The 25,303-nt window shown below is 39.7% G+C and overlaps 1 protein-coding gene across 2 annotated transcripts in view; it reads right to left on the bottom strand.

Moving 5' to 3' along the window:
- Window positions 1–25,303, bottom strand: part of PLPPR1 (phospholipid phosphatase related 1) — a 119,574-nt gene that overhangs the window by 30,101 nt on the left and 64,170 nt on the right. For both annotated transcript variants that reach the window (XM_053932278.1, XM_053932277.1), the window contains exon 3: window positions 1,128–1,316. In XM_053932278.1, the coding sequence (XP_053788253.1) occupies window positions 1,128–1,316 (189 nt within the window). The remainder of the gene's footprint in view (window positions 1–1,127; window positions 1,317–25,303) is intronic.

The following is a 25,303-nucleotide window of genomic DNA, read 5'->3' as shown; positions in this document are numbered from 1 at the left end:
AAATGAAAGCCTTGACATGCAACAACATCCAATACACAAAATAACTCTGTTACTCCAGATGCTTTTTATAAACTTATAACATAACCCACTTCAAAACACCTGGTTGTTTTCAGAAAGTGTCCTGCATCAAAATCTATAGGCTCTTCTGCAGATCTCTTTCACACTTCTTACCACATTCTGTGACAAGAATATGACTTGATACACTAAAATTACTGCAGAATAAAACTTAAAACAGACTATGGTGAAGCACTCACTATTTAAAAATAAATATGTAATGTACAGTTTTAATCAACTTTTGAAAGGGATGAAAAGCAAAATTAATATAAGAAATAAATATTAACAGGGAAGAAATAAAGATAAAGAAATGAAACAAAGTCCATAAACACAATCTGACAGGAATATATCAATGCAATTACAAATTCAGCAAAGTTGAGGTTGTTGGTAAAATATGCAACTTTCTGTGTGGAAAATGGAAAAGGGCTGAAGTTTTGTTAACCAGTGACTGCAATAAATTGCTTGTCATTGTATGTACTCAGCTAATTGAATATTTTCATCTGCATAGAACAGCTACATTTCAGTTTACTGGGTGAATAGTGAATAAAATCAGGTATAAAAAAGTTTAGTGACTGTTGGAAATAAAGAAACTATAAACAAAAAGAAAACAGCATTCATATTTTTCTTTGTATTTAGTATCCTTCTCCTCATTTAAGCCTTTTAAGACCAATCAACAGTTCTTTTAATATAGCAGGAAATAATCCTGGATACACTGCACATCTGACCTGGATTTTACTTCAGCTTTATCCTGTTTTCTTATTTCCAGTAATACATAACCTTTGCATTAGAGCCTCTCTGAAGCCCAGAAAATTCACAACTAATCAGTGAAGTAAGCAAGCTACTGTAAAAGGCTTAACAAGCTCTAATCATCAGTCTTGCACTGTGATTGCCTCAGAATAATTACTTCTGGAGATAACTGATGAAGATCATATTAGGCTGAGGCAAAACAGAGATCCTGCTAAGTGTAAATCAACTACAACCTAACAGAAAGGCGAGGGGACAATGATATCACAGGACTATTGTTATTATTTATGAAGTGGTCATGGGGATTTCAGATAATTCCTCATACTCACAATCGCTGTCGGAGATGAAGCCAGCACACAGTACAGCACGAGTGGTGAAATGAAGCTCTCGTCCTCTGTCCCAGGGTATGGTTTCATCAAATTGCCATCCTGACAGAAGAAACCTTGGATATGCACCTGAAAAGTGTCAGTGTACTCGAAGTAGTAGGCGAGCAGAACAGTCCCAGCCATGATGACAAGCTGAAAATAAAGCATAGTCACAGAGAAGCATTAGTTGCTTTTTGAACAGATGCAGCTGTGCCTGCGAGCTACTCCAGTCCTGTGGACCATCCTCCCTTCACCGTCACTCTGACAACCCCTGCCATCATGGTGTGTGAGCGTGTGTGTGTGTGTTCCTGTGCCTTTGCTTTGCAACATCTGTTACATAAACCTTTTGGCAAACGATGCCAATGAATGTCTCCACTAAGAGCAGGTCCGTGCCACGACGCGCAGGGGGACGGGAGCTTTGACAGCTCCGCGTTATCAAAGGGCAGGAGGGATCGATGGCAGCGTGGCAGGAGACAGCAGCAGCGACAGCTAAAACCTGTGCTCAGTGGCAGGGAGTGGGAAAGGATTGTTACAAAGCCTAGAGGAAGCTAAAGCCATAACACTTCCCCGCTGCAGCTGCAAGCCTGTGCTGGAGAACGTGCATGTTGTGCTAATTCAGATGAGCCCTCTGTGTCCCAGATGAAGATGCATCCAGAGGAAGACTTCTCTGCTGCCACTCACTTTTCCCTGGGGCTGCTTCTTTATGAGTAAAGCTTTAGAAGTCTACTCAGAAATCTCCAAGCAACCTATGGGGACTTCAGGGCACTGCCTGACTTACTCACCCCACCACAGCCAATTAGAAAAAAATGGCTTGAGTCTGAAGCTGCATTTATATCACAGATATGAACTGCAAGGAGCCTTTCTGATCTTTCTTTTCATACTTTATGGCTCCTAAATTTGTTGATTGGAAGCTTAGCAATTCATATTTTTTGTATATATCCACAGTATCAGCTTCCCACACTGCTTCAGCAACATGTCACCACAACCTCGCCAAAGGTGTCCCGAACCTCACCTTATGAAAATAAGCAGATTTACTAATTCTTGTTCTCCCTCTGCCACACTGCAAAGAAAATCTCACATCACAGTCCTCATGGTTTTTTTTTAGGGGTAAAGGTTTTAAAACTAAAAGAGGGTCGATTCAGATTAGGCATAAGGATGATGTATTTTACAATGAAGGTAAGGGCCCGGAGAGGTAATGAATACCCCATCTCTGGAAGTGTTCAAGGTCAGGTTGAACTAGACTTTAAGCAACCTGGTCTAGTGGAAGGTATTCCTGCTTATTGCACAGGGCGTGGACTAGCTGGCTTGTAAAAGTTCCTTCCAACTCAAATCCTATGACTACAGGATCTGATTCAAAATCCTCTTTATGGAAACTAGTGCCACTATTACAGAAGTTGTCAGTATGCAACTATTTTTATCATTATAACTATACAAGTTATCTTGCCACACCATAGAAAAAAGTGAAATAACCAGGTCCTGGTTTTAGTATTTTGCCTCCAGGATCTCTGCATCAAAACTATATTGCTGCAAGATTATTGTAAGACCTCTAAAAATTAATTTTGGCAATTCCATCTCAAAGATACACTTGAAACTATTCATGCACTCCTCTGGCACATCCCTGTACACATAGCCAGCCATTAAAGCTATTGTATAGCTGAGTAAGAGTTGGACTAAAATTAGAACAAAATAATGAAATCAGATTAGTAATTGATGAAAGTAGAAGACCAAAGAATCCCTAGGTGGTTGAAGTGGGGATGATCAATCGGTTTATCCTCCTCTGCTCAAGCAAGGACACCTTGAGTTCGTTGCCCAGGACCATGCCCAGATGGTTTCTGAACATCTCCAAGGATAGAGTCTTCACAAACTCTCCGTGTCACTTGTAAGACAGACTTAGAAGAATGTCACAGTGAAGCCATAGTTGTGACATTCCGTCCCCCATTTTTTACCTTTAAAATTAACCATCTCATTTTGTAGATGTATTATTTTAAAGACCACCTACCTGCCCAGAATAAATTTTCTTTTTACCAAACATAAAGAAAGATGCTGCTATCTGTGTATTCCCAAGAGATCTTTACAGCAGCCTCGATGAGTACAAACACAGTCCCACATCTAAGGACACAGGAGTTAATTTACATCTGAATTTAACTCCTTGAGCAGCTACAGATTTTCTGATCAACCTGGGCAACTCAGCTTTATAATTTACACAGAGAAAGGCAATGACACTATCACCACTCTATCTGACATGCCCAGATAAACACATTGGAGATTAAAGGGTGCTTGGATATAGAGGTCTTTAAACTCATTTCCAGCACCTCATATGAGCCTGGGCTGTCAAAAGCAATCTGACCCATTCTTCCTATCCCAAACATACTCCCAGAAATATTTCAGGTTGCCAACCCCAGCTGGCAAACATAGGTAAATGATAAATAATAAATGATACAACAGACAGCTGGTTTTTCTCCTCTTACTGGAAAACGGAGAAAGCAGGTTATTGAACTTTTAACCTTCTCTGGGTGTCATATGGGAAAGAGAATACTTTTCTAAAAATAAGGTGCTTTGATACGGGAGGAAAATGTCACTTATCCCAAATTCAGTCTCTAGACAGCAGTTCCACAATTAACCTTGACTTTTCCATTGTCAAATGCTGACTCAGTGCTGCACAAAAACCCCTCCTGCATATAAAATACAGCTCTTGACTGACTGACTCAACATTGATATTGACCTAGAATATCACAGATCACAGGATCACAGAATGGTTTGTGTGGGAAGAGACCTTAAAGCTCAACTCATTTCAATCTGCGTGCCATGGGCAGGGACACCTTCCAGCCTGGTCTCGAGACACCTCAATAATGAACCCAATCCTGTTCATACTCCCTGTGTTTCTGTGTTTTGTTCTTCTGAGAAAGAAAAAAAACAAAACAAAAACAAAACCAAAACAAAAACAAACCCAAAAACCCAACAAACAAACAAACAAACAAACAAAACCCAAAAAAACCCCAACCCCCCCCCAAAAAAAAAAAACAAAAAAAAAAAAAACAACAACAACAAAAAAAAAACAAACCAAAAAACCCACATATAATCTGTAAAAAGAGATTTGAATTGTGGACACATCGTATCCTGTAGGTGACATCCACCATCTCATTGAAACAGCAACAGCAGGCAGTAGAAATTTGTTCTACAAATTTCCAGTTAAACAGACCCTACTATACCCCAAGGGATGATGAGAGATACAGAAAGCACAGTCAGCCACTGCCAAAAACAGGAGCAAAATTTTTGCTGCTCGTACAGTCAGTGAAGACCTGACCACTTCTGTGTGGTAACTTCCTGTGCCTCCTCTTGAGTATTCACTTCTTCAAGCAGCTTCTTAGCAAAACCCAACCAGAAATTTGTTTTTGTTCTCCCTTCCCTTTTTCCTTTCCACATAGCAACTATTTAATATGTGTTTAACATAAGTGAGATGACAAGTGTAAGAAGGGGTCAAACTGGCCAGAAGCAGGGATGTCGGAGACAGGAGGGCTCCCAGCAAGGCAGTAAACTTTCCCTGGATGCTGGGATAAAGAACAGCTGCAGTGCTGCCTTGTAGACCTCTTGGATTATGAGCAGTCCAGGATCCAAATCAGCGGGCCTGAATTTTGTAGCCTTTTCTCACTTTTCTCCCTGTTTTTAGGTTTACAAACATTGAAGGAAGCAGAGAAGAAGAACAGGCTGATTTAAACTAAAGATACAAAACATCCCATTACGTAATTCAGAAAACACAATGCAGTTTAACACTAACATTTTGCAGGGTTTATTTATTAATCCTTATTAACTCATTTCCTTGAGTGTACTTGGGGAAAAATTAAAAATGCTCAATAACTTCAGAAAGGCAGACAGTGAATAGAAGGCTGCTAATAAGTCTAAGGTCCTTAATGGCCGCCATTAGCACAGTGTTTAACCATGTCATAATCCTTAATATTTATCATCACTGCTCCATTGTAGGGTAAGAAAATTCTCTTATCACCATTTTACAGAGAGGGGACAAAAGCTGAGGAGATAAAATGACTTCCCTCAGGTCACAGCAGAGCATGTGGCAGAGACAAGATTTACCTTTCTTCTGGACCAAATTTTTTTGGATTAGTCAATAATCTGCACATGAAAAGGCTCAATGATACATATGCTTAGGTCCCAATTCTGTAGAAGCTCATTCATGATAGTATTAAGAAAAATTGTGTGTCTGATTCAGTCCCATTTAAAAATTCCTGCTGAATTTTAATCAATCTTGACAAGCTGGACTTAAGCAACTGGGGTGTGTTTTTTCCTCAGTCATTTAAATGGATTAATTATGTAGCACGTAACATCCATCCCTTGACACACCATTAAATTCTGCCCTGCTCTAAGAGTCCACACTGGTTCTGCCCTTACAGACCTTCTTGTCACTGCACACCCTTACTCCACTTTAACCTGTGGGCATTCTCTGCATTCAAAAAATCATTTTCTTCAATGTTTAAGAAGTAAGAAGCAAGTCTTGCAATCTTTTTTTGGTAATTGGTAATTTTTTGGTGTAGAGTTAATCAAGTATTGATAAAAGATTGTGTCCTGAGTATAAAGAAAGAGGATCTTTGCAGTAAGCAGTACAGTTAGTTACACTAACTCTAGGGTACTGGTATACATTCAGAAATCCTCCTCTTCACTGTAATAGAATCTCTGACAGCAAAACTCAGAGACCACTAACATCCAAATAAAATTATTGCACTTCCAGGTAGTGGGACTGAAGTCCCACCTGGTATGCATTCTCATAATTCATTACAAAGCACTTCCCCATATACTCCACAACTGGGGGATTTTTCTTAAATACTGTTACTCACAGAAAAGAGGCTCCTGTTCTGCAAGTAAGTAAGCAAGAGGGCGACTCCACTTGGGAAAGGGGTATAAAACTGTAAAAACAGAGATCAGATACTATATAAAAACAGATATCAGGGAAGACACTGTGAAAGACAGTTGTTTTTTTTTATCAGCCTAGAATGAAGACTTCTCAGAATTCTTAACAGAGGATCAAGAAACTTATGGAGAAAAGGAAGATGCTGAAAAAATTTCATACATACAAGCCATACAACTTCTCTGCCCTTTAAGACAGGCACACAGCCACTGCAAAAATCTCCTTTTGCTGTGTTTTGTCACTTATTTAAGTGATATTGCAAGTCCATAAAAGTAAACTTGAAACCCCTCTAGTATTGCTGCTATTTATACATAAATAGAGAAGTTCTTCCAGCTTATTGGCCTTCCCACAAACTACTGATAATATATCTTACAGCACCTTTAATGTGCACAACTGAAAACTGAAAAATTGTTCTTGCATACAAATGGCATCATAAAATATGACTTTTTTATGCCTCCTAAAAGAAGTCAAACCAGTATTTTGCATGTGGTGCTCTTTGTGGATAGTCATTGAGATATCTACTGATGCCCTTGTCCAGTTTGTTTCCAGCAAATTTCAGTGATTTTCACTTCTTTAACTGAAGCTGCCAGAGTTTCATGAGCACCACAAACAAGTGTTTTCAACCCTTGACACACATGCTGTGGCTCACAGTTCCGCCCATTTTGATCATATTTCTACCTCCTCCTATGCCTGAACTCTAGTGACCCACTGTTATGCAAAACCTGAAACAATTTGGTGTGCTTTTTCTGAGAGAGGTGATGAGAGCATGACTCTTGCAACAGACACACTGGAGCATCCAACAGCCACGACATCTGTGTGTCCTGAAATAACTCCTAAGTTACTGCTGAGGATGGAAAGGAATTGTTAAAGCGTGTCTGTGCTCTCTACTGGATAATATCAGAAATATTGAACTATGCATCCCAGACTGTTTTGCCCAGGAATGGGTCCAGGTGTCTCTCTGTCAAGAGAGACAGTCCATTTTATCTTGGAGATGGGAACTCCAGACTTGCAGCTGCAGCAGAGGGATGTTAGAAGCACAACAAATCAGAACAAATCACACTTATTATTAAATGCAAAGACCCACTTCTGCCTTTCTAAAAGCAGATCAAGACTCTATTTAAGAAGTACCATATCTGTTTCCTGAAGTATCCTTATTAGGATGAGGCCTCAGAAACTCATGTTGGATCAATATTTTTTACATGTGTTGGCTGTATTTATTTGTGGCCAGCTGATCTCTGCTTAGTAAACCAACCTTCATGTAGGCTTATAGTGCTTGTAACTGACATAAAGAAAGAAAACATTTTTGTTATGTTTTGTTTTCTTAAATAATCAAACTTTCTTCTGGCAGAAGAATTGCAGTCTCCCAGAAAATACTGGATTTGGATAATTTGACTTGAAACAGTTATTTTACCAAGCCTTTTTACAGTATTCTCTCTGGGAATTTTTCTCAAGGATCCTGAAATTACCTATTCTGACAGACTTACTACAACGTCTTAAGAAGGATCTACATTTTCACACAGTGGAGTGGTCAAGGGGTAAGAAACTGTTGAACATGCCTTCAGACAAGCTTGTATTTACAAATAACAAAGAAGATGAAGACTACCATTAATTAGAAACCCATCTGATCCAGATGTGCCAGCAGCTGAAATTTCACACTGAGGTGTGAGGGTGGCAGGTGCTTGTCCCCCATTAGCTGTTAATGGGAATTAGCAGGATGAACCCTTCAGGGATCAACAAAAGCCTCGGTCTACAGCAGTTCTGCAGCAGTTTGTGAAGCATCTGTTGTGTGTTATTTTATCACAAGTGATTCAACTTTAAAGGTTTCACCTTCACACTTGTGCAGCACACCCAGGTCTGTGGAAAGAGAAGTGTATTGGACAGCAAAGGCTCCTGAAGACTGCAACTGAAGCAAATTAATGTTTGTAATGGATTATAAGGATCAGGCCGACTGCACAATCTTTTATTATGCCAAGAAACTGAATGCAGCAAATCACCTTCTTTTTATGAAAATACTGCAAAACAACAAGGACAAAAAAATAGACACAGGACTGTTCATTACAATATTATTTTGCATAATGAAAGAGACAGAGAAAAAATGAACCTCTATTAGAATTCCACGTAATGGTAAAACAAACGCAAGTGAATGATTTCATTATGCTGAATAACCATTAATTTTACACTGTCATATTAAATATGAAATCCAATGGTCTTTCTACACTACCACTCCTCAAGTGTTCTCTCTCCCTCACCTTATATAACTGATTGTGAAATCAGTTTTTTATGCAACTGTGGCACACAGCAACCTTGTCTACAGCAGCCTGACACAGGATGTGGCTTTGTTGCAGGAGTTCTGAAGTCCATTCAGTGTGCAGGCACAAGCTGGGCAGTGGAGGCAGAGAGGTTTATTAAGGCACACAGGCTTTTGAAGCTGGAGCTGTGTAGAAATCAAAGCAGTCTCTGCAGAGCTTTTTACAAGTCCATTTTATGAACTTATTGTCTTATTTCACCATTTTAGCAATTAAGTATGGATTAGGTATAGTTTGTATGGCTGAAGACAAAAAAAAAAAAAGACGTTCATGTCTTCCTAAGGCACTTATTTCAGCAGAAGTTGTTTTGTTAGAGTAGCATAACCTCTAAAAATACTGACATCTGGTTAAAAACTCTTTCAACTTCTTTTTTATATAATGGTCCTTGAAGAATAGTGAGGTGCTACACTGCAATAGCTTAATGTAACCTAAGAGCTCACCGACAAAAAGAATCCAGATTTTTCCAGCTCTGTGTAGTTAAAGCAGTTCAAGTCTCCTAATGGCAACGGACATAAAGGCATAAAAATGCTCTAACCAGTACAACCTTTTCATATGTAGAAAATAAAACAAGCAACACTATGAAGCACATTGATTACCTCAATCTATATAACTCAAATACAACTCAGTGCACTTTAAACACTGCTCTAGCTTTCTCAGTTTAAAACAACATTTTTCAACCTTTTCATGTAAAGACTTTTACTTTTCACCAGTGATTCTTACATAATAAATTTAAGCCTACTTTCTTTGACAGGTAAGAATAATCCATGGATTGATCAGAGGCTGAAACTGTCAGCCTGAAGGAAGGAGAGACATCTACCTACACTGTGTCTGTAACAGCCTGAGCCTTCTCTCACTGCACCACAAAGAGCTGGGCTGCCCTGGGAGAGCCTCTTTACATCAGCTCTGTCTGAGAAAAGCTCAGCCTTTGATGCTGGAGAGGGACAACACAGATCTTCTGCCTCTCTTCAGAGGTAATGAAGTGCAGGAGTAGATGTCCCTACAAGCTTCAGCTGGTCAGTCAATGCTATGGGCACTTGCACAAGATTTTGTGCACCTCAGAGAGGCAGGGAGATGAATGGACAAAGGAAAGATGCAGCAACACAGGTAATGGAAACTGGAAAAAGCACAGTAGTGTCTTTTTAATTGCTGACAGCAGAGGAAAAGCATTTCTCCCATGGCTTGAAGAGGGAGGAACTGAATCCTCCTCTCTCTTGTGGAATCAAGTAATACCTGTGTTGTGAGAATCTCTGTAAAAATCAATAATAAATATATATTTTATTTACCTAGAAAATAGGTCATAAAGCTATGAAAGACTTATCATTTAAGATCACAGGTTAGGGACATGGGCTAGTGGTGGACTTGGCAGTGCTGGGTTAATGGTTGCACTTGGTGGTCTTTGGGGGCTTTTCCAACCTCAATGATTTCATGAATCAGCATCCTCTAGTACAACCCTGAATATCTGCTCACTTTCTTGCAATTTCTCTTTTTTGGCAAGTTTTGTTTCATTATAATAATTTGCTTTCTTTATGAAATCATCATAAAAAGGTTCTTTTTCTCCATTAACATTCATATAGTATCCAATTATACTACATAACTGGACCTTAAACTAAACAAAGAGCATAAGGGATTCATGTAGAACAATTCTAAGGAGCTGTTGCTACTGTTTTTGTGACAGCAAAGACCTTTTTATGTATCAGACTTTAAAAAGCTGTGATCTATTTAAGAAGAACCCAGTTATGATGAGATATATGCTAGATGTTTTGGGTTTGTTTTTTTTTTTTTTTAATATAAGAAATGTACTGATGCAGAAGACTATTAAATTCTAAGTTTGATTCAAAGTAGATTTTGAAGGTTTATCAGCAGGGGGCATTAATGCGACATTAAATTCCAAATGCCACACTATCAAACATCCATGCAGAGCCTATAATGTTTCATGGTTTTAATATATTTGGGGGTTTCCCTGTATTTTTCACAACATTATCTTATTTTTTTTTTTAAATATAGCTGGAATTTCAGGTCATTTGCTGGTAATAGTAATTTGGTTAATAATCTACTGTGGGCTTCATCCTGACTTTTAAAAGGAGTCTTTGTCTGTGGTTTGTGTAGATTGAAAAAGGAGAAAATTATTTTAAGACTAGTAAATTTGCAGCCAGCAGTTTCAAAGGGGATTATCATAAGCAGGAAGAATAGGTGTGTTCATCCGTCTCAGTGAGTACTTGTTCACAAGCATCAGTTGCTCCTTGACATCAGATCATGCACCCAACTTTTCTATGTTTGCACTCTGACCTTACTACTGACCTGGAGAAAGGAGGTTTTTCCAGAAGGCAGTTTTAAATAGCAACATTTCCCCCTTCCATTGACTCTAAAATAAAAGCAACCACAGTGATAATGTAATTATTACTTACAAAGTATGAATCCAGGAGTTAATGTCTGTAAGATTTTATCTTGTGTTAGTTTTCCAACATTAACAAACAACAAAAAGAATATTTTTCCCCCTCCTAAACGTTATTGAAGGAAGTTCACAAAGGTTTTCTGTCAGAAAGCTGATCTAGCTGTGAGCTGGTGACTGAAGGGGTCAGAGCTAAAAAGGAAGAGCTTTCCACTGCATTGGCTCTGCTCCTTGGTCTTTTACTCAGGGCTGGTTCTCAGATCCTGGCACACTATGATCTCACTCTCACTTTGTTCACTAATAGCATGAAAGTTGCTGAACCTGGTCTGACCTTCCTGGATTAAAATCTGTAATTTACATCGATCCACAGTCTGTATGTGTAGTGTAAAGAGACATAAATTTAAAATTTTGACAGGAGTTACATTAGTAAATTTTCTTTCCCACAATAGAAAGCTGGAAATTTAGCTAACTCTTTTAAACTGAAGTTGAGATTTTCACATTACTACTTGATTGCAGGAATGGAATTTTTAAGGAACATTTAGAGAAGTTTTAAATACACAGTAACATTGGGACTTTAAGCAATATTTGGAAGACATATACTTTCAAGATGGGGATCAAAAAGCTGCTTGACTGCTACAGTAGCAAACTACTCTGTAAAATTAGGTAGGTCTTGCTTTTAGGGCCAGACCCTCCAGCTTTGCCTCCTGTATGTGGGACACCATGGCACATCCCACACTTTTTCTGTCCCTCAAATACATATTCTGTATTTCATGTAATATCTTTTTCTCAGGTACACACAGACCTTTGTTAAGGTAAAAATCAGTTTCCAAAAAACAATAGTGAAATGAAATGTGTTCCTCAAACAGCTGTATAAAACCAGACATTCTGAATGAACTTCCTGTGAAATCACTGGCTATCTTCTATGTATGAAAATCAGGACTCCTCTCATTACAAAAATTGAGAACTACAATTTTCCTTTAAGACCCCAGAAACATGGGGTCTGATACCATTTCAGATAAATGATGATAAACAATAAAGAATGAGATTTATACAAGGGGGGGAAAATAATTAAACTTACACCTGTCAAGAGGGAGAATATATCAGATTTAAAAAATTGTATTCTTATTTAGCACCTTGAAGAATGTCATCACCATTACCAAGTGTTGTTAAAACCTCCAAGCCATAAGTATAGCATATTTATCTTCCCTTGAGCAGGTCTCATGAGGCTTTTCAGCAGGTGGCATTAATGCTCTACCCAGTTCCAAATGGCACACAGCTAGGAAATTGCTGCTTCCAGCATGTAACACCTTAAAATGATCTACAAATTCTGGTGGAGACTAAGTAATTTTCTTAACATAAATGTCTGCATTAAAATGGCATGTGTTCAGAAGGATTTTTTTTAAAGCAACAGAAGCAGAGCAGAGATATATTTTAACTATTCTGGTATTAAATTAAAAGAAACCAAGAACATTTTTTTCTCCTGTCCTGCCTGATCTGTCTCCTCATCTCCCCATCAAGACATCTGCAAAATCAGCTTTTTCAACTGAAGAGAACACCACTGGAACTCTAGGCGTGTAGCAGCACCAGTAATAAGTACCTTTAATGACAAGAATAGGCACTTAATGCAGCACTACACAGCTCTCCTCAGGCTGAAAGATTTGATGTTGAAGCCGAGAGAGAGAGAAACTGAGAGATACTGAGGCAGAAAATACCTGCGGTATTTCTGCGGTCACTTGGGACTAACAGAAAATGAGTTACACTCCCAGGACTGGTTATTGTGCCTATCCAGCATTTACCTAAAACAGTACAAAATGCTGGGATCATCTCCAGGACTTGTTAAGAGAGCTCTTACTGACTTCATGGAATCCAGCATCTAACACACTAATGAAAACTTCTGTACTTCAATAGAAGTTGTGAACAGCTTCATGTGAACAGCCACTGCTAGAAACAGCTGCTTTGGAAGAGCTTGTTTGGTAGGAGGATTTGGAATATTCTTCACTACTTCTTCTAAATGCAGGAGGAGTGCTTTCCACCTCATGTCCACAGAAAAGTTAGAACATAGAAAATATCTGCCAGGATGTTCTCAAAAATTTGGTATCCAAATTGTGCTTAAAAGGATTCAGGGTTTGCTCCTCTAAACCATGCTCTGGATCTACCTATTGGTCTGCTCCAGCCTCAGAAACAGCCAGATTCATGAAACTTGCTCTAATACTTGCATATAGCAAAGCAAAGTCCTGAAAACTCAGAGCAAGTCCAAAGAGTTTAATCAGAACTTGGTGTTGAATTTGCCCTTCTAACTTTGAACAAGATATGTTCTTCTGTGAAAGGCTGCTTTGAGTTTGATTCGTTCTGACCACAATTGTTAACCTGGACTAGAATGACATGAGTCACCTAGCCCACTAGAAGTAATGCAAAATCTTGTCATAGTTCATTGTCTGCCTAGTTTCAGTAATCAAAATCACAAAATAGCAGCTTATTTTGCTTTGAAGTACCACAGTCATTCCATAAAAAATTCATAGATTTGACTGGCACACATGCATTTTATTTCCATGTATCTGTGCCCTCCAAAAATGCCCAACACAGGGACTGCTCTGGAAAGATGAGAAGCTGCCTTTGGGTAAAACATCTTCCAAGTTGACCTGCAGCCCTGATAATGGTTCACTGACTATGGGTTTTCATTGTACAAATGGCTCATAAAAGCTGTTAAATCCATCATGAACTCTAAAGGCTTTTTAATCTAATGACTATTTTCACTTACACAGAGGTGTCAGAACAATTTATTCTCCAAGTGTTGAGAAGCAACAGATCCTGACAGGACACAGGATTCTGACACAACAGACTTACACATCTTTTCAGTATGCTTTTCATGATTGCTCTCTGCTATCATCTTCATGTGGTACCTGAGCAAAATTGTTCACAGGGAGATGCAGAGGTATATTTTGATTTCTAATGTGTCTTTGTAGGCAGAAAAGCAAGCATCTCTTGAAAATGGAAGGAACTGACAGTGGGAGAATCAGATGAAAATGAGAACTAGGATAAAGCAAAATTCAAAAGGAATAAAGATTTGCACAAAGTGAAAAGCAAACCACACCAAAACACAACCCTTACTTTCCCTTTGCTTGTTCTCAGACTGCAGACTTATGGATACTAATGATGGATTGGGTGACATTTTTAGCAATGTCTTTGAGATGGGTTCAAGGTAAAAGAAGTTGAGGACTTTTGCCCACTCTGTCACATAAACAAACAGTACAACAGCAGTGTAGTGTACACACTCTCATCCCAATGAATGGTTGTTTATTCTTATACCCCATGCATCTTCCTTGTCCAGAAGATGATTCCAGACTGTTCCTTGAAAGAAAGGAGATACTGATTTTCCAGCTGCTCTACAGTCCACAACCCATTGCTTCATCCACACATCATGTGGATATTCTCAGCTCAGTCAGAGAGAAAAAGAAAAGGGTTTTCTAACCAGGCGAGAGCCTGGGAAGCAGTTGTGAAAGAATGCAAATAATTCTCTAATCTATCTTGTTGTTCACATTGTTTATAGATATGCTCTGCCACTGTGCGTCATTCACTGCACACCAGTGGTGTGAGATGTTTTCACTCTAAGACCGATGAAATTAGTCTGCACGATGTTCTCTATATATAGAGCGGTATATTTGAAATAAAGCAGTTCATTTTTTCTGCCTTCTAATCTGGAGTTCTCTGTTCCCGTCCTGCTCAACAGCATCAATGTCATTGTTCCAGAAGATCAAAAAAGCTGTAAAAAAGATGCCTATAAGACAGATCTAAAAGCTGCTGGGATCTTATCTGGCTAAATGAAGGGGAAAGTGTTTTCCTCTTCTCAGCATCTCTGACTTGCAAGTTCAGGGAACATCGCTCCAGAGACGGAAACCTTATAATAAATTCCTAGAGTGTGCATGGTTACGAAGAACAGCTCCTCAGACAGCTCCTCATTCTCTCACCTTCCTCACACTGAAAGCACTTGCCAAATCTGCTCCCTTCTCAGACATTTTTGGCAGCACTTTAATCTTTTTTGTTCTGGTCATCAGTTTGCCTGTTGGGAGAAAATCTCAGTAAGAAACCAAACATGTCAGGTTTTGAAAAGATGTCACTCTGGGCAAAGCAAAAGTGAGGAAAAAAGGAAGCCTAATTCCAAAGCAAATCAGTACATAACCCACATTGTTTTTTTAGTGAACACTGTAGGTAAACTGCAAATTGGAGAGCTGTGAGGTTTAGAAGAACAGCAGTAACTTCTTTAATTATAATATTCTATTCTTAGACAGAACAGAACTGTTTTTCTACAATACTTCTCAACCCAGAAAATCCCAGGGTAAACACAAAGCCTCAGAGAAGCCAAACTCTGAGACACTGTACATTCTTTGGCCCCTTTCTTGCTGCTTTTGAAACACATGGTCCTGTTTCCATTGATTTTGAAAGGTGTTAACAGTCAGTCTTTTCTCTGAAAGCTTCATTACCTATGGACATTCTTGGGGTTAGAAATGGGCAAGCAATTTCTCAGCAGTGGATGTGCACCCAGAAACAAGAGGCTGTGGTCAGACCTTTTGTCACAGCAGTATTTCTGCTGCAGGGCCTCTCCCTCCACCAGCCATGTGGCAAAAATGAACACATTTTATTGCTCTTTCCTGTGATAGAACTACTGTTCTACTCTGAGGATTTGGACAGGCATTGATATCTTTTGTGTCCTTGCAATCAGAGTGCTTACTGGTGTGCACCTGGACCTTACTTGTGCTCCTTTTCTTCAAAGATGACACTCAGGTCATTCAGTTACAATAAATTGCAATATTTAATTCTTTGCCCTGCTGCCAAGTTATTTTTTTGTTATTAGTAACTACTTCTTGAAGCAGTCTCTCTAATATTCTACCTCTTCTTCCTATAATGGCATGGCACTCTGACACATTTAAGCATTTTTGTAACCCTCCTCTTTCCCCCATATGCATCAAAACCCTTTGATTTTTAAATGACTAATGTTTCACTGCTACCTGTTGAGGAAAGGAAGAAAAGGAAAGGCTGAGTAATTGTGTTTCAAAGCCAGCAGCTTTAGAGAGGGCAGCAATTAATTATTACTAAGATATATTTTTCAATGTTTTGCTGGTGCAATGGAGCTATAATTTGATAAATGTTTAGTTCTAAGAGAAAAAAATTCTTTTGGTATGAAAAATTCTGCTGATAGTTCAAGGTCATTAAAGAAAGAAAAGACTTATGAAGAAGGGAAAAGGCAAATATTAAAATAGCAGCTACCAACAAACACTTGGGTTTTCTCAGGTAAATCTGAGACAAGTCACGCCTTCAGACTGAAGCAAAAGTCAAGATAAAAAAGGTTATATGTAGATACTGAGACCCTGACCCTCACCAAAGGAGTAAGTGTAGGCAAGTCACCCTGTGCCTCCATTTCCTCATCTCTAAAAATAAAATACAGCTCCCCTTATAACCTGTGAAAAAAAACATATTTTATGATTGGCTTTTTGCAAACATTACAGTGAATATTATATGTGTAATGTTGGAAAGTTATGCTGTATTAATTCTCTCAAGTAGTGTGTTAAATGTATTTTTAGGTTATAACACAATATTAAAATAGAAACTATACTATGTAAGATACTTTTTAACTAGCTCAAGAAAGAGATAATCAAGAAATTCTTCTCACAGAGATGGCAGTGATGGGGCCCATAAAGAATTACTGCGTCCTTATCGGAAAAGACATTCTTCCACCTTCTCTCCGTCTTTATGGAACCACCAGGCTTAAGAAGAAGTTGACAAAAACCAGAAAAGCTCTTAATTTGCAAGGAATTTATGCATCATGTATGAGATGTATGAATATGCAACAAGCTATTGTTTTTAAGGTTATTCCTTTGTTCACAAGGCATGCTTATCGGGCTTAAGGGCCCGAGAGCATCCGGATGTCCATAATTCTTTGCTTTTTATTGTCTTGTAATTGTCCTAACTCTAAATTTTTATTACTCTAATTGTATTACTATTTTTATAGCTATTTTATTATTATTAAACTTTTAAAATTTTAAAAACCAAGTGATTGGTGTTTTTCACAAACCCATGTGCTACAGCAGTTATCTCAGCATCAAGGAGACATGACAAACAAGGGAACAGTTAAATGGAGCCACCGGCTACAAGCAACTGTGAAGAAGGTGTCAGACTGTAATTGAATTGCTGCTGCTGGCATGTACCCCTGGAGATCACCTAGATTGACTTATGGCTTGAAGCTGTGTCAGCTGGAGCAGGCAGTCCCAGTCCATATCTACTTGGGTGTTAAACATCTTCCAAGGACCGAGACTCCACAAGTACATCATCTGCCCTGGAGTTTCATCACTCTTAAAGGATGACAGGTTTTATTATGTTAAGTGCTATATCCTGTTTCAGTTTGTGCCCACTGCCTCTGATCCTTTCCCTGGGTATCACAGGGAGGAGTCTCTCTCATACTGGGAAACCCAGCACAGATGCATCCCAACAGCATGTATCTTACCAGCACTGAGCAGAGGAGATGATCCCTGCTGACCCGCTGGAAATGCAATCTCCCTTCTTGCTGTCCCAGCCTGCCCTTCTTGAAAATGCCTTTTTATCCAGGGCACTCCACTCACGTGAGCTATCTCTCCACGTCACTGTGACACCATCAAAATCATAGGCCTGCAAATGCATTCAGACCTCTAATTCCTCTCACTTCCTACTCACAGCATGTACCTCAGCATACAGACATGTCAGGGAGCGTGACCATGCCCTTGTTCCTGGCTTTGAGTATTGTCAAAGGTTGAGTGCAGCCCTAGTCTTGAGTGATCACAGAATAAGCTCAGTTGGAAGGGATCCACAAGGATCATTGAGTCCAACTCCTGATTCTGCATAGAACCATCCCCAAGAATCACACTCTCTGCCTGACAGTGTTGTGCAAACGCTTCTTGAGCTCTGTCAGGCTGGGGCTGTGACAACTGCCCTGGGGAGTTTGTTCCAGTGCCCAAACACTCTCAGGGTGAAAAATCTTTTCCTAATATCTGGCCTAAACCTTCCCTGACACAACTTCTGGTCATTCCATCAGGTCCTGTCATTGGACACAACAGAGCAGAAATCAGTGTTTTCCCCTCCTCTTCCCCTCACAAGGAAGTTGCATACTGCAATAAGGTCTCCCTTCAGTCTCCTCTTCCCCAGGCTGAACAGACAAAGTGGCTTCAGCCACTCCTCATATAGCTTCACCTCCTGGTGCTTCACCAACCTCACTGCCCTTCATTTGATACTTTCTAATAGTTCAATGACATTCTTATACTGTAGTGCCCAATCTGCACCAGGATTTGAGGCGGTGCCATCCCAGTGGACAGCAGAGCAGGACAATCCCCACCCTTGCCTGGCTGGCCATGCTGGGCCTGGTGCCCCCAGGACAGGAATGTCCCCCCTGGCTGCCAGGACACTGCTGACTCAACTTGCCATCGACCAGGACCCCCAGGTTCCTTTTCATTCCCCAGTATGTCTGTACATCCCCAGTGCATCCAGCATTTTCCCTTGTTGAACTCCACATAGTTGCTGATTGCCCAGTTTTCTAATTTGCTGAGGGTCTCTGTGCAGGGCCTCCTTGCTCTTGAGGGAGTCAACAGTTCCTCCCAGTTTTGTATCATCTGTGGCCTTGCTTAGTATCCCTTTCAGTCCTGTGTGCAAGTCACTTATGAAGATGTTGAAGAAATTCCCACAGTAAGCAGCCATGAAAGCTGGTCTCAAGATGAAACACTGAATCCAATAAACAAGTTGCCAGTTGATGGCAAGGAACACCTGCCATTAAACTGGACAAAGAAAGCCTGTTAATGGTAACCTGCCTGCCATGCCAGCTATGAATCTGAATGTACTTTGTGAACCCTTTCTGCTGGGAACAGGCTGCTGACAGGTGGCTCCCATTAATACCAACAAGGCAGGGATTCCTCCCACTGCTTGAAAAATCTGTCCTTTTCTGCAGACGTGAGAGAATGGTAATTGGGATCAGAGGTTCAGATTGGTACTCAGTATGAAACAAATTTTACTTGCTGACTGAGACTCATAATCCTGAGTGTGTGTTTGTGCAATCTGGTTGTCTCATGGTGAACGAATGCGTCATAAGATATTAAATGTGGTGTGCCAGAGAAGTGTCTGATTGTGCTGATTTGCCAAAAGTGAATTGAAAACTTTCCCTGGCACTTCTTTCCTTATGTGTTTATGCCTGGTGGGATTCCATTTCATTGTCCTCTTGATTAGTGCCCCTTCTGTTCACACCATGCTGGGTCCTTTGCTCAGTCCTTGTCCTTTCCTGGTCATTCCAACCTGTTCCTTCGCTTCCTTACATGATTCTTAGTCACTATTTCCACTCCCATCACTTTTAATTTACGCTCTCCTCTCCATGTTGGCCAGGCCACGGGCAAAGCTGCTTTTGCTCTATTTGGTCGGGCTGCTTGCCTTCTAAGCAGTCCAGATCCTCAAAGAGAGTCCCATGGACACAGAAGCCAAATCCTGCTGCTGACATCAGCTGGACAAACACAGGTATGGGTCATTCACTTAGAACCTGGTGATCCTTGGTGATTCTTCTGGGTCCCTTCTAACTCAGGCTATTCTGTGTCCTGTGATCTCCACTGTGGACCCATCAGATCCACATAGTCCTTTTCAGACCCTCCTCCTCCTGCTCACCAGCTGAATCAAGGAAAGCACTCATGGGGACCTTCACTCTCCGCAGGTAGAGAATATCTCAACACTACCACTCACTGTTTTCTCTTGCCATGTGGTTCAGGTTCAGCTGATTCAGGTACTTCCCTGTGCCGGGCTCTCATACAGAGAGCTGCCTCGGCACTGAACCTCTTCTCACAGCTTCAGATCTGCATGTGGAGCAGGAGCCTGCTCCCCAAGGGCCAGAAGCCGCCAGCTTCTAACCTTCATCATCACTGGAGTTTCCACTTTCCAACCCTGGTAAACAGAGACTCCATCTGTTCTCCTGATGCAGTTGAAGGTTCAGGGTTTGGAAGCTGCAGCAGATCTGGGCAACCCATGCCAGTGTCTCACTTGACCCTCCTTGTTCTGGACTCAAGATCTGCAAGCTCAGAGAACCCATGGATCAGGAGTAGCTGGCAGAGCTGACTAAAGGCTGCTGCTAGCAGACATGGGCTCATCTAGCTGTCCTCACTGGCACCCTAATGCTCCTCCAAGAGTTTCCAGGACTCCCCTGACAACCCATAAGAGTTCCCAGAAGACCAAGAAAGTCTCAGAGGACAGTGGAGATACTGCTGTGTCATTGCCTGTGTCTGGCAAACAGGGAAAGACTCCAGACTTTTCAAGTGCTAGGCGCAGTAGTTTTTACTTTTTATGTCAACTACTGAAGCTATTGGTTGACATAAACAAAATTACAGATGTAATAAGAAAGCTGTAAAACTCCCTGATATTGGAATTATGAGTGCCAGCAATTTACAAGGGCTTTTTCTATTTAAAAAAAAACCAAAACAAAACAAAAACAACAACAAAAAAACAAACCTGGGAAAAAGAATTGTAACAAACTAGTAAGCAGATTGACATTCCCTCTGACCAGAAGTCAGATGACAGGTTTTATTATGTTAATAATATCTCCTGGTTATGACAGAGGTTCAGAGGCCAGCTGCCAAGACAAGGCTCACAACTGCCTTAAGTTCTGTTGGTGAAGGTTGTCACTTTCCTGGGTGCAAGGGTTGCTTGAGCTGGGGTCAATGCAGCTCTTTTGTCTTCATCAAATCAGCTCAATATTCTCTTAATAGCTGTGAAGCACTTTGAAGTCTTTAGACAGAGATCTCCAGTGGCACTAGTACACAAACAAATCACGGTGTAATTGCCATTGAGAGAGGTGCAGAGAAGGTGATGAGAAAATTGTCAGCACAGGCACAGGAACAGCCTTGCTGCATTTTTGATTTTCATGTCAGGACAGCGGACAAGTGGAAAATACCCCAGGGAATGCACTGCAGGACCCCTATGTTACAGGTCTCGCAGGTACCATCACCCCTCAGTGCACAGAGAGAGACACAGGGGCTCCCTGCTGCCCTGCCCTTCCCTTACAGTGCCCAAATGCAGAACCACTGCATGTGCTTTTGTACTGCTGGTGCTGCAGAGCTTCAGAGATCTGCTTGCTGAAGTTGCTCTGCATTCTATCCTAAATCCTACTGGAGTGAAGCATGTTGGAACCCAAATTTATTTTGGAAAAAAAAAAATTACTGGGAGATATCTTTCAACTCCAAGATATTTTCTTCTTTGGAAATGTCATGTGTTTCTCTGATGGTATCTCCAAGCAGCTGATGTGGCTTAAATCACAAAGCAGAGAACCTGTAACTCTGCCTGCCCAGTTTGCCCTCCCTGTTAATGTCAAGCAATGAAGCTCCCAGAATGGCAAATGGGGCCTCTCCTAGAAGCAAAAGCCTTCCTGTACAAACCAGAATTGCAACTCCCTCACTTTGCTTTTAGTCTGCAACATCTTGCAGAAGCCTTAAAAGTGGCAATGCCTTGCAGACACAGATGCAGTATATTTTTGTGGTTTGTATTGACACACAACACACAAAAATGAATCTTAAAAATCCAGCATAGTCACTTCTTTCCTAAGTGAACTAATTGGGCAACATGGGATCTACTACTGGAGCTTCAGTAAGTATATCAGAATTTATGCTAAAAAAATTAAATTCCAGTATTTTCTGATGGAAATTCCTGATATGTTTGTATTCAGTTATTTTGTGCTCCAATATCTTTGTAATGAACTGCTGTGTCCAGTGAAAGCCAAGACACGGCAGAATTCATGTGTAGGAGAGAGAAAATCAAATCTAGCCTTACTCTAACAACACTGACCTTATCATGTCCTTCGTTGCTTGTCCAGTTGCCTTGTTCTACTAGGAATAAAAGCTTTCCATCTGAGCTAACAACCTTGGAGCTGGTTGGAGCTCTGAGTCTTTGTCATTCACAGAACAGCATTTATTAAAATTCATAATACTTGTGTATGCTTCCAGATCCATGCGATTTAATAGAGTAGTGCAGCTTCACAGTCATTAGACATTGATGAATGCAGCACTTACCGCCAAAAAAAACTATCTGTTGATACCAAAATTGCAGGACTCTTAGACCAATTGTAAAAATCAAATAGAGACAATGTTTTAAATTAAACAGAAAACAGTCAAAGACATTTTACTTCACAGTCTTATTAATATGTATAATGCATTATGAAATCCATTTTATTTGCCTTGAATATTTTCCCAGCTGAACAGGAAGCTTTTTAAAAAAACAATTGCTACTTTGAATCTCCTCTGCTGCACGCAAGTCATGTTGTGCCTGAGCTAACCCTTTAATACAATTCTTTATCACTGGCAGGCAGTCATATTAAAAAATTAATAATGACTACTTCATTTTTCAGAACTTGTAATCATCTTGCTATGCAATTTTGAATGCAAGGTAAGGAAGAAGAAAAGACCTGTGGTTTGAAAACTTTCATAAAATCCCACCAGGTTCTGGTGCTCACTTTTTCCTCTTTTACTTGAAGATCCCATTATCTTTTCAATGTTTAGCCCTGTCAAAAGAAAGAGAAATATTCAAAGCTATTTGCTATGGCTATTTTTCATGACAAGGTTTGGATCTAATTCAAGAGTAGTCATGTCTGAACCCAGATTTAACATTACTGATCATCCTCTAGATGCTCATTTAACAAGTCTCCACATACACATAAGGGCAGTTTAATCTCCTTCTTACTAAACCAAGTATTACTAAACCAGGGTCCAGCAGTAGGAGTCATGAAGGTACACACATGGCTTTTATAGGGATCTGATATCATCCTGATATCTGCATCCTGAAGTGATTTCCACTGCACTCTCTTCCATACTGTCTACTATTCAGCTCCCTATAAAAGCTATGTGTGTACAGCTCACTGAGTTCACAAAACAGAGTGAGGTGCCAAGGCTTGAACAGGAATCTTTCTCCAACATGTTGGTTTATAAAATATTGAATGTGGACAAGGAAATCTACGTGCTGACTACTGGTAACCAACATGCGTTTTCATACTGGATATGCCAATACCTAAGTGAAGTTCCTGCAAAAAAAAGAGACTGGGCAGGCAAAATGAGATTCCAACTGTACACAGCTCTAAAAGTCAAAAAGGAAGATTTTTTTAAACATGATTAATTTCTTTATTGCTTTATTGCTACCCATTCTCTTTTTTGTTGCATCCTCTCTTCTTTTTCTGTCATGGGGCCTAGATTTCTTATCTTTCACACCAGGCTGCATCCCTTTATTAGAAAGAATATTCGGACAAGTGTTTTCCTATGAGGATACTCAAAAACTAACCAGGTTACCTGTAAGAAATTCAGAAAACTCATCTGGACAAGGCCCAAAGGAACTTCACCCAGCTGCTGCTTTTCTGAGCTGCATCATGCCTAGAGACCCACAGAGAACCCTTCCCACCTAAATCATTCTATGAGTCCGCAACCTTTCTTTTTAACACAAAGGAGTAAAGACTCAGGTTTATTATTCACTTGGTTGACTGTGGCTGCCTTTCTTGTCCAAACACAGCTAGTTTGAGTTTTTTCTAAGTCCCAAATTGCTTAACTCCTTCTACAGAAATGTATTTTCAGTAAGAATGAAAAAGCCTGAAACACAGCATGTTAAACCAATGCTGGTATTTATTCACATGATAGCAGCACTATATAAACCACCTCTATTCCCACAGTTTGATCAGTTTGAGAGTTTCAATATGTTCCCTATCACTGTAACAGACTGATTTTTGCTTTGGCTGGTTTAAATAAGATCATAAAGATCCTTGATGACTACTGACCTAGCCAGCTGCAAGTCAAATATTAGCACAATTATAAAACTCATAAAAGTACAATCTGCTATCAATCTATTTAAAAAGTTAATTAATTTCATTATAACCAGAATCTTACATTGGTCAGGCTTGAATAAGAAACTACACTACATTTATGTAATACATTTACAGATCTTTTTGCTGTAATTTTATAAAAAAATGCAGTGTTGAGACTATGGTAAGTCAAATGGAAACTCAATCAATAGTTCCACTGTGAAAAAGTAACACAAAATATTTAAAAGCCTCTCTAACCTTATTCTCTCCATGAAGCATGCACAACTCACAAAGAGTTTTGAGAAACCAAGCAGTCTGCTATATACAGTGTAAACTAAATAAAGGTGATATTAATTAAATAATGTTGTACACCTGCACATAATAATCACACACTAAATTTCTGAGCTTTAGTGAAGTATGTAACAAGTATTGATACAGGATTAGCATTATTATTAGGGCTTCTGTCAGGTATGCAAAGTCTAAACTCCAAAAGTCATGATGAACATTAGATTATTGATTTTGGGGATAGACATGCAGCATTTAATAGGTGGGAAAATAAAACACAGGGAAAATTTGGCCTTTACAATACCAAGTGTAGCTATCCTTTAAGTTATAGGATAAACTGTACTGAACTCATAAGAAAACTGACAGCAACTCCAGCAATAACTGCATCATTATTTCCAAGTTGCTTTAATCTTATTGCAGCATATTTTTCATAGGCCTCATCAATAATTACTCTGGAATCATAAAAAGTTAATAATGCCCTAGAACTGTGAAAAGTTAATAAACAATTCAAATTCATTTTAAACCCATCCTGTTATATGGTTTCTTCCATTCATCTGCTCTTGTGTTTAGGTCATAAAGGAAATGATATGAGAAAGAAGTGCACAACAGGTTTTGGAGTATGCTTTAATCTTTTAGGTTCTTTGCACTGACTCTCTGCAAACAAGCAGAATCTCTGCTGGTAGAGATCACAGCCATCCTTGGGACTCTCAGGATGTGCAGTGTGATGCAGATCTTAATCCCAGTGGGTGCTGTAAACACATCACTCAAAAGTAAGAGTTACATACCATTATGAACACCCATGTGGTTTCCTGAACTGTGAAACAACTCTTTAAAAATCGACCATGTTCTCAGTAAAATATTGATCAACTATGCATCTAACAACCATTTCTAAAAGTCTATCTGCAACAGAAATCTTGACCATTAAATCACTCTGTTTCAAGACAAAGATACAACTTAACTCCTGATTCTTCAACTTAAAACTGGAGTGTTCTAGGAAGACCTAGCACAATTTATCACTGTGAATATATACAGATATCCTAAATCGGACCCTAGCCTGAACTTCTGAATCAGAAATATTATTTTAGGCATGGCATCAAGCTGAAAGATAATCCATGAAGGATTATCATGAGCTCTATAACTGAGGCTCAGTCTGTCATCATTGTTGTAAGCACACACCATCATGAGTAATAATTTCATGTGTGTTAAGACCTGAGTGCCCATTTAGCATCATGTGCACAAGATGCAACAACTCTGAAAGCATCAATTCCTACTGTCTCATTTATTTCCTGCAAACACAACCATATTGGTTCATTTTCAGTCTCTTCAACAGCTGCACTGAGCAGTTGCCACAGTTATGACAAAATGACGTGTGCAAGCCTACCTATGCTAAAAGCATTTGCTCTGACTTCGGGACTGGGATCTGCA

This window comes from Vidua chalybeata, chromosome Z, assembly GCF_026979565.1.
Source record: "Vidua chalybeata isolate OUT-0048 chromosome Z, bVidCha1 merged haplotype, whole genome shotgun sequence".
NCBI classification, from domain to species: Eukaryota; Metazoa; Chordata; class Aves; order Passeriformes; family Viduidae; genus Vidua; species Vidua chalybeata.
This window is presented reverse-complemented; position numbering and strand designations above follow the sequence as displayed.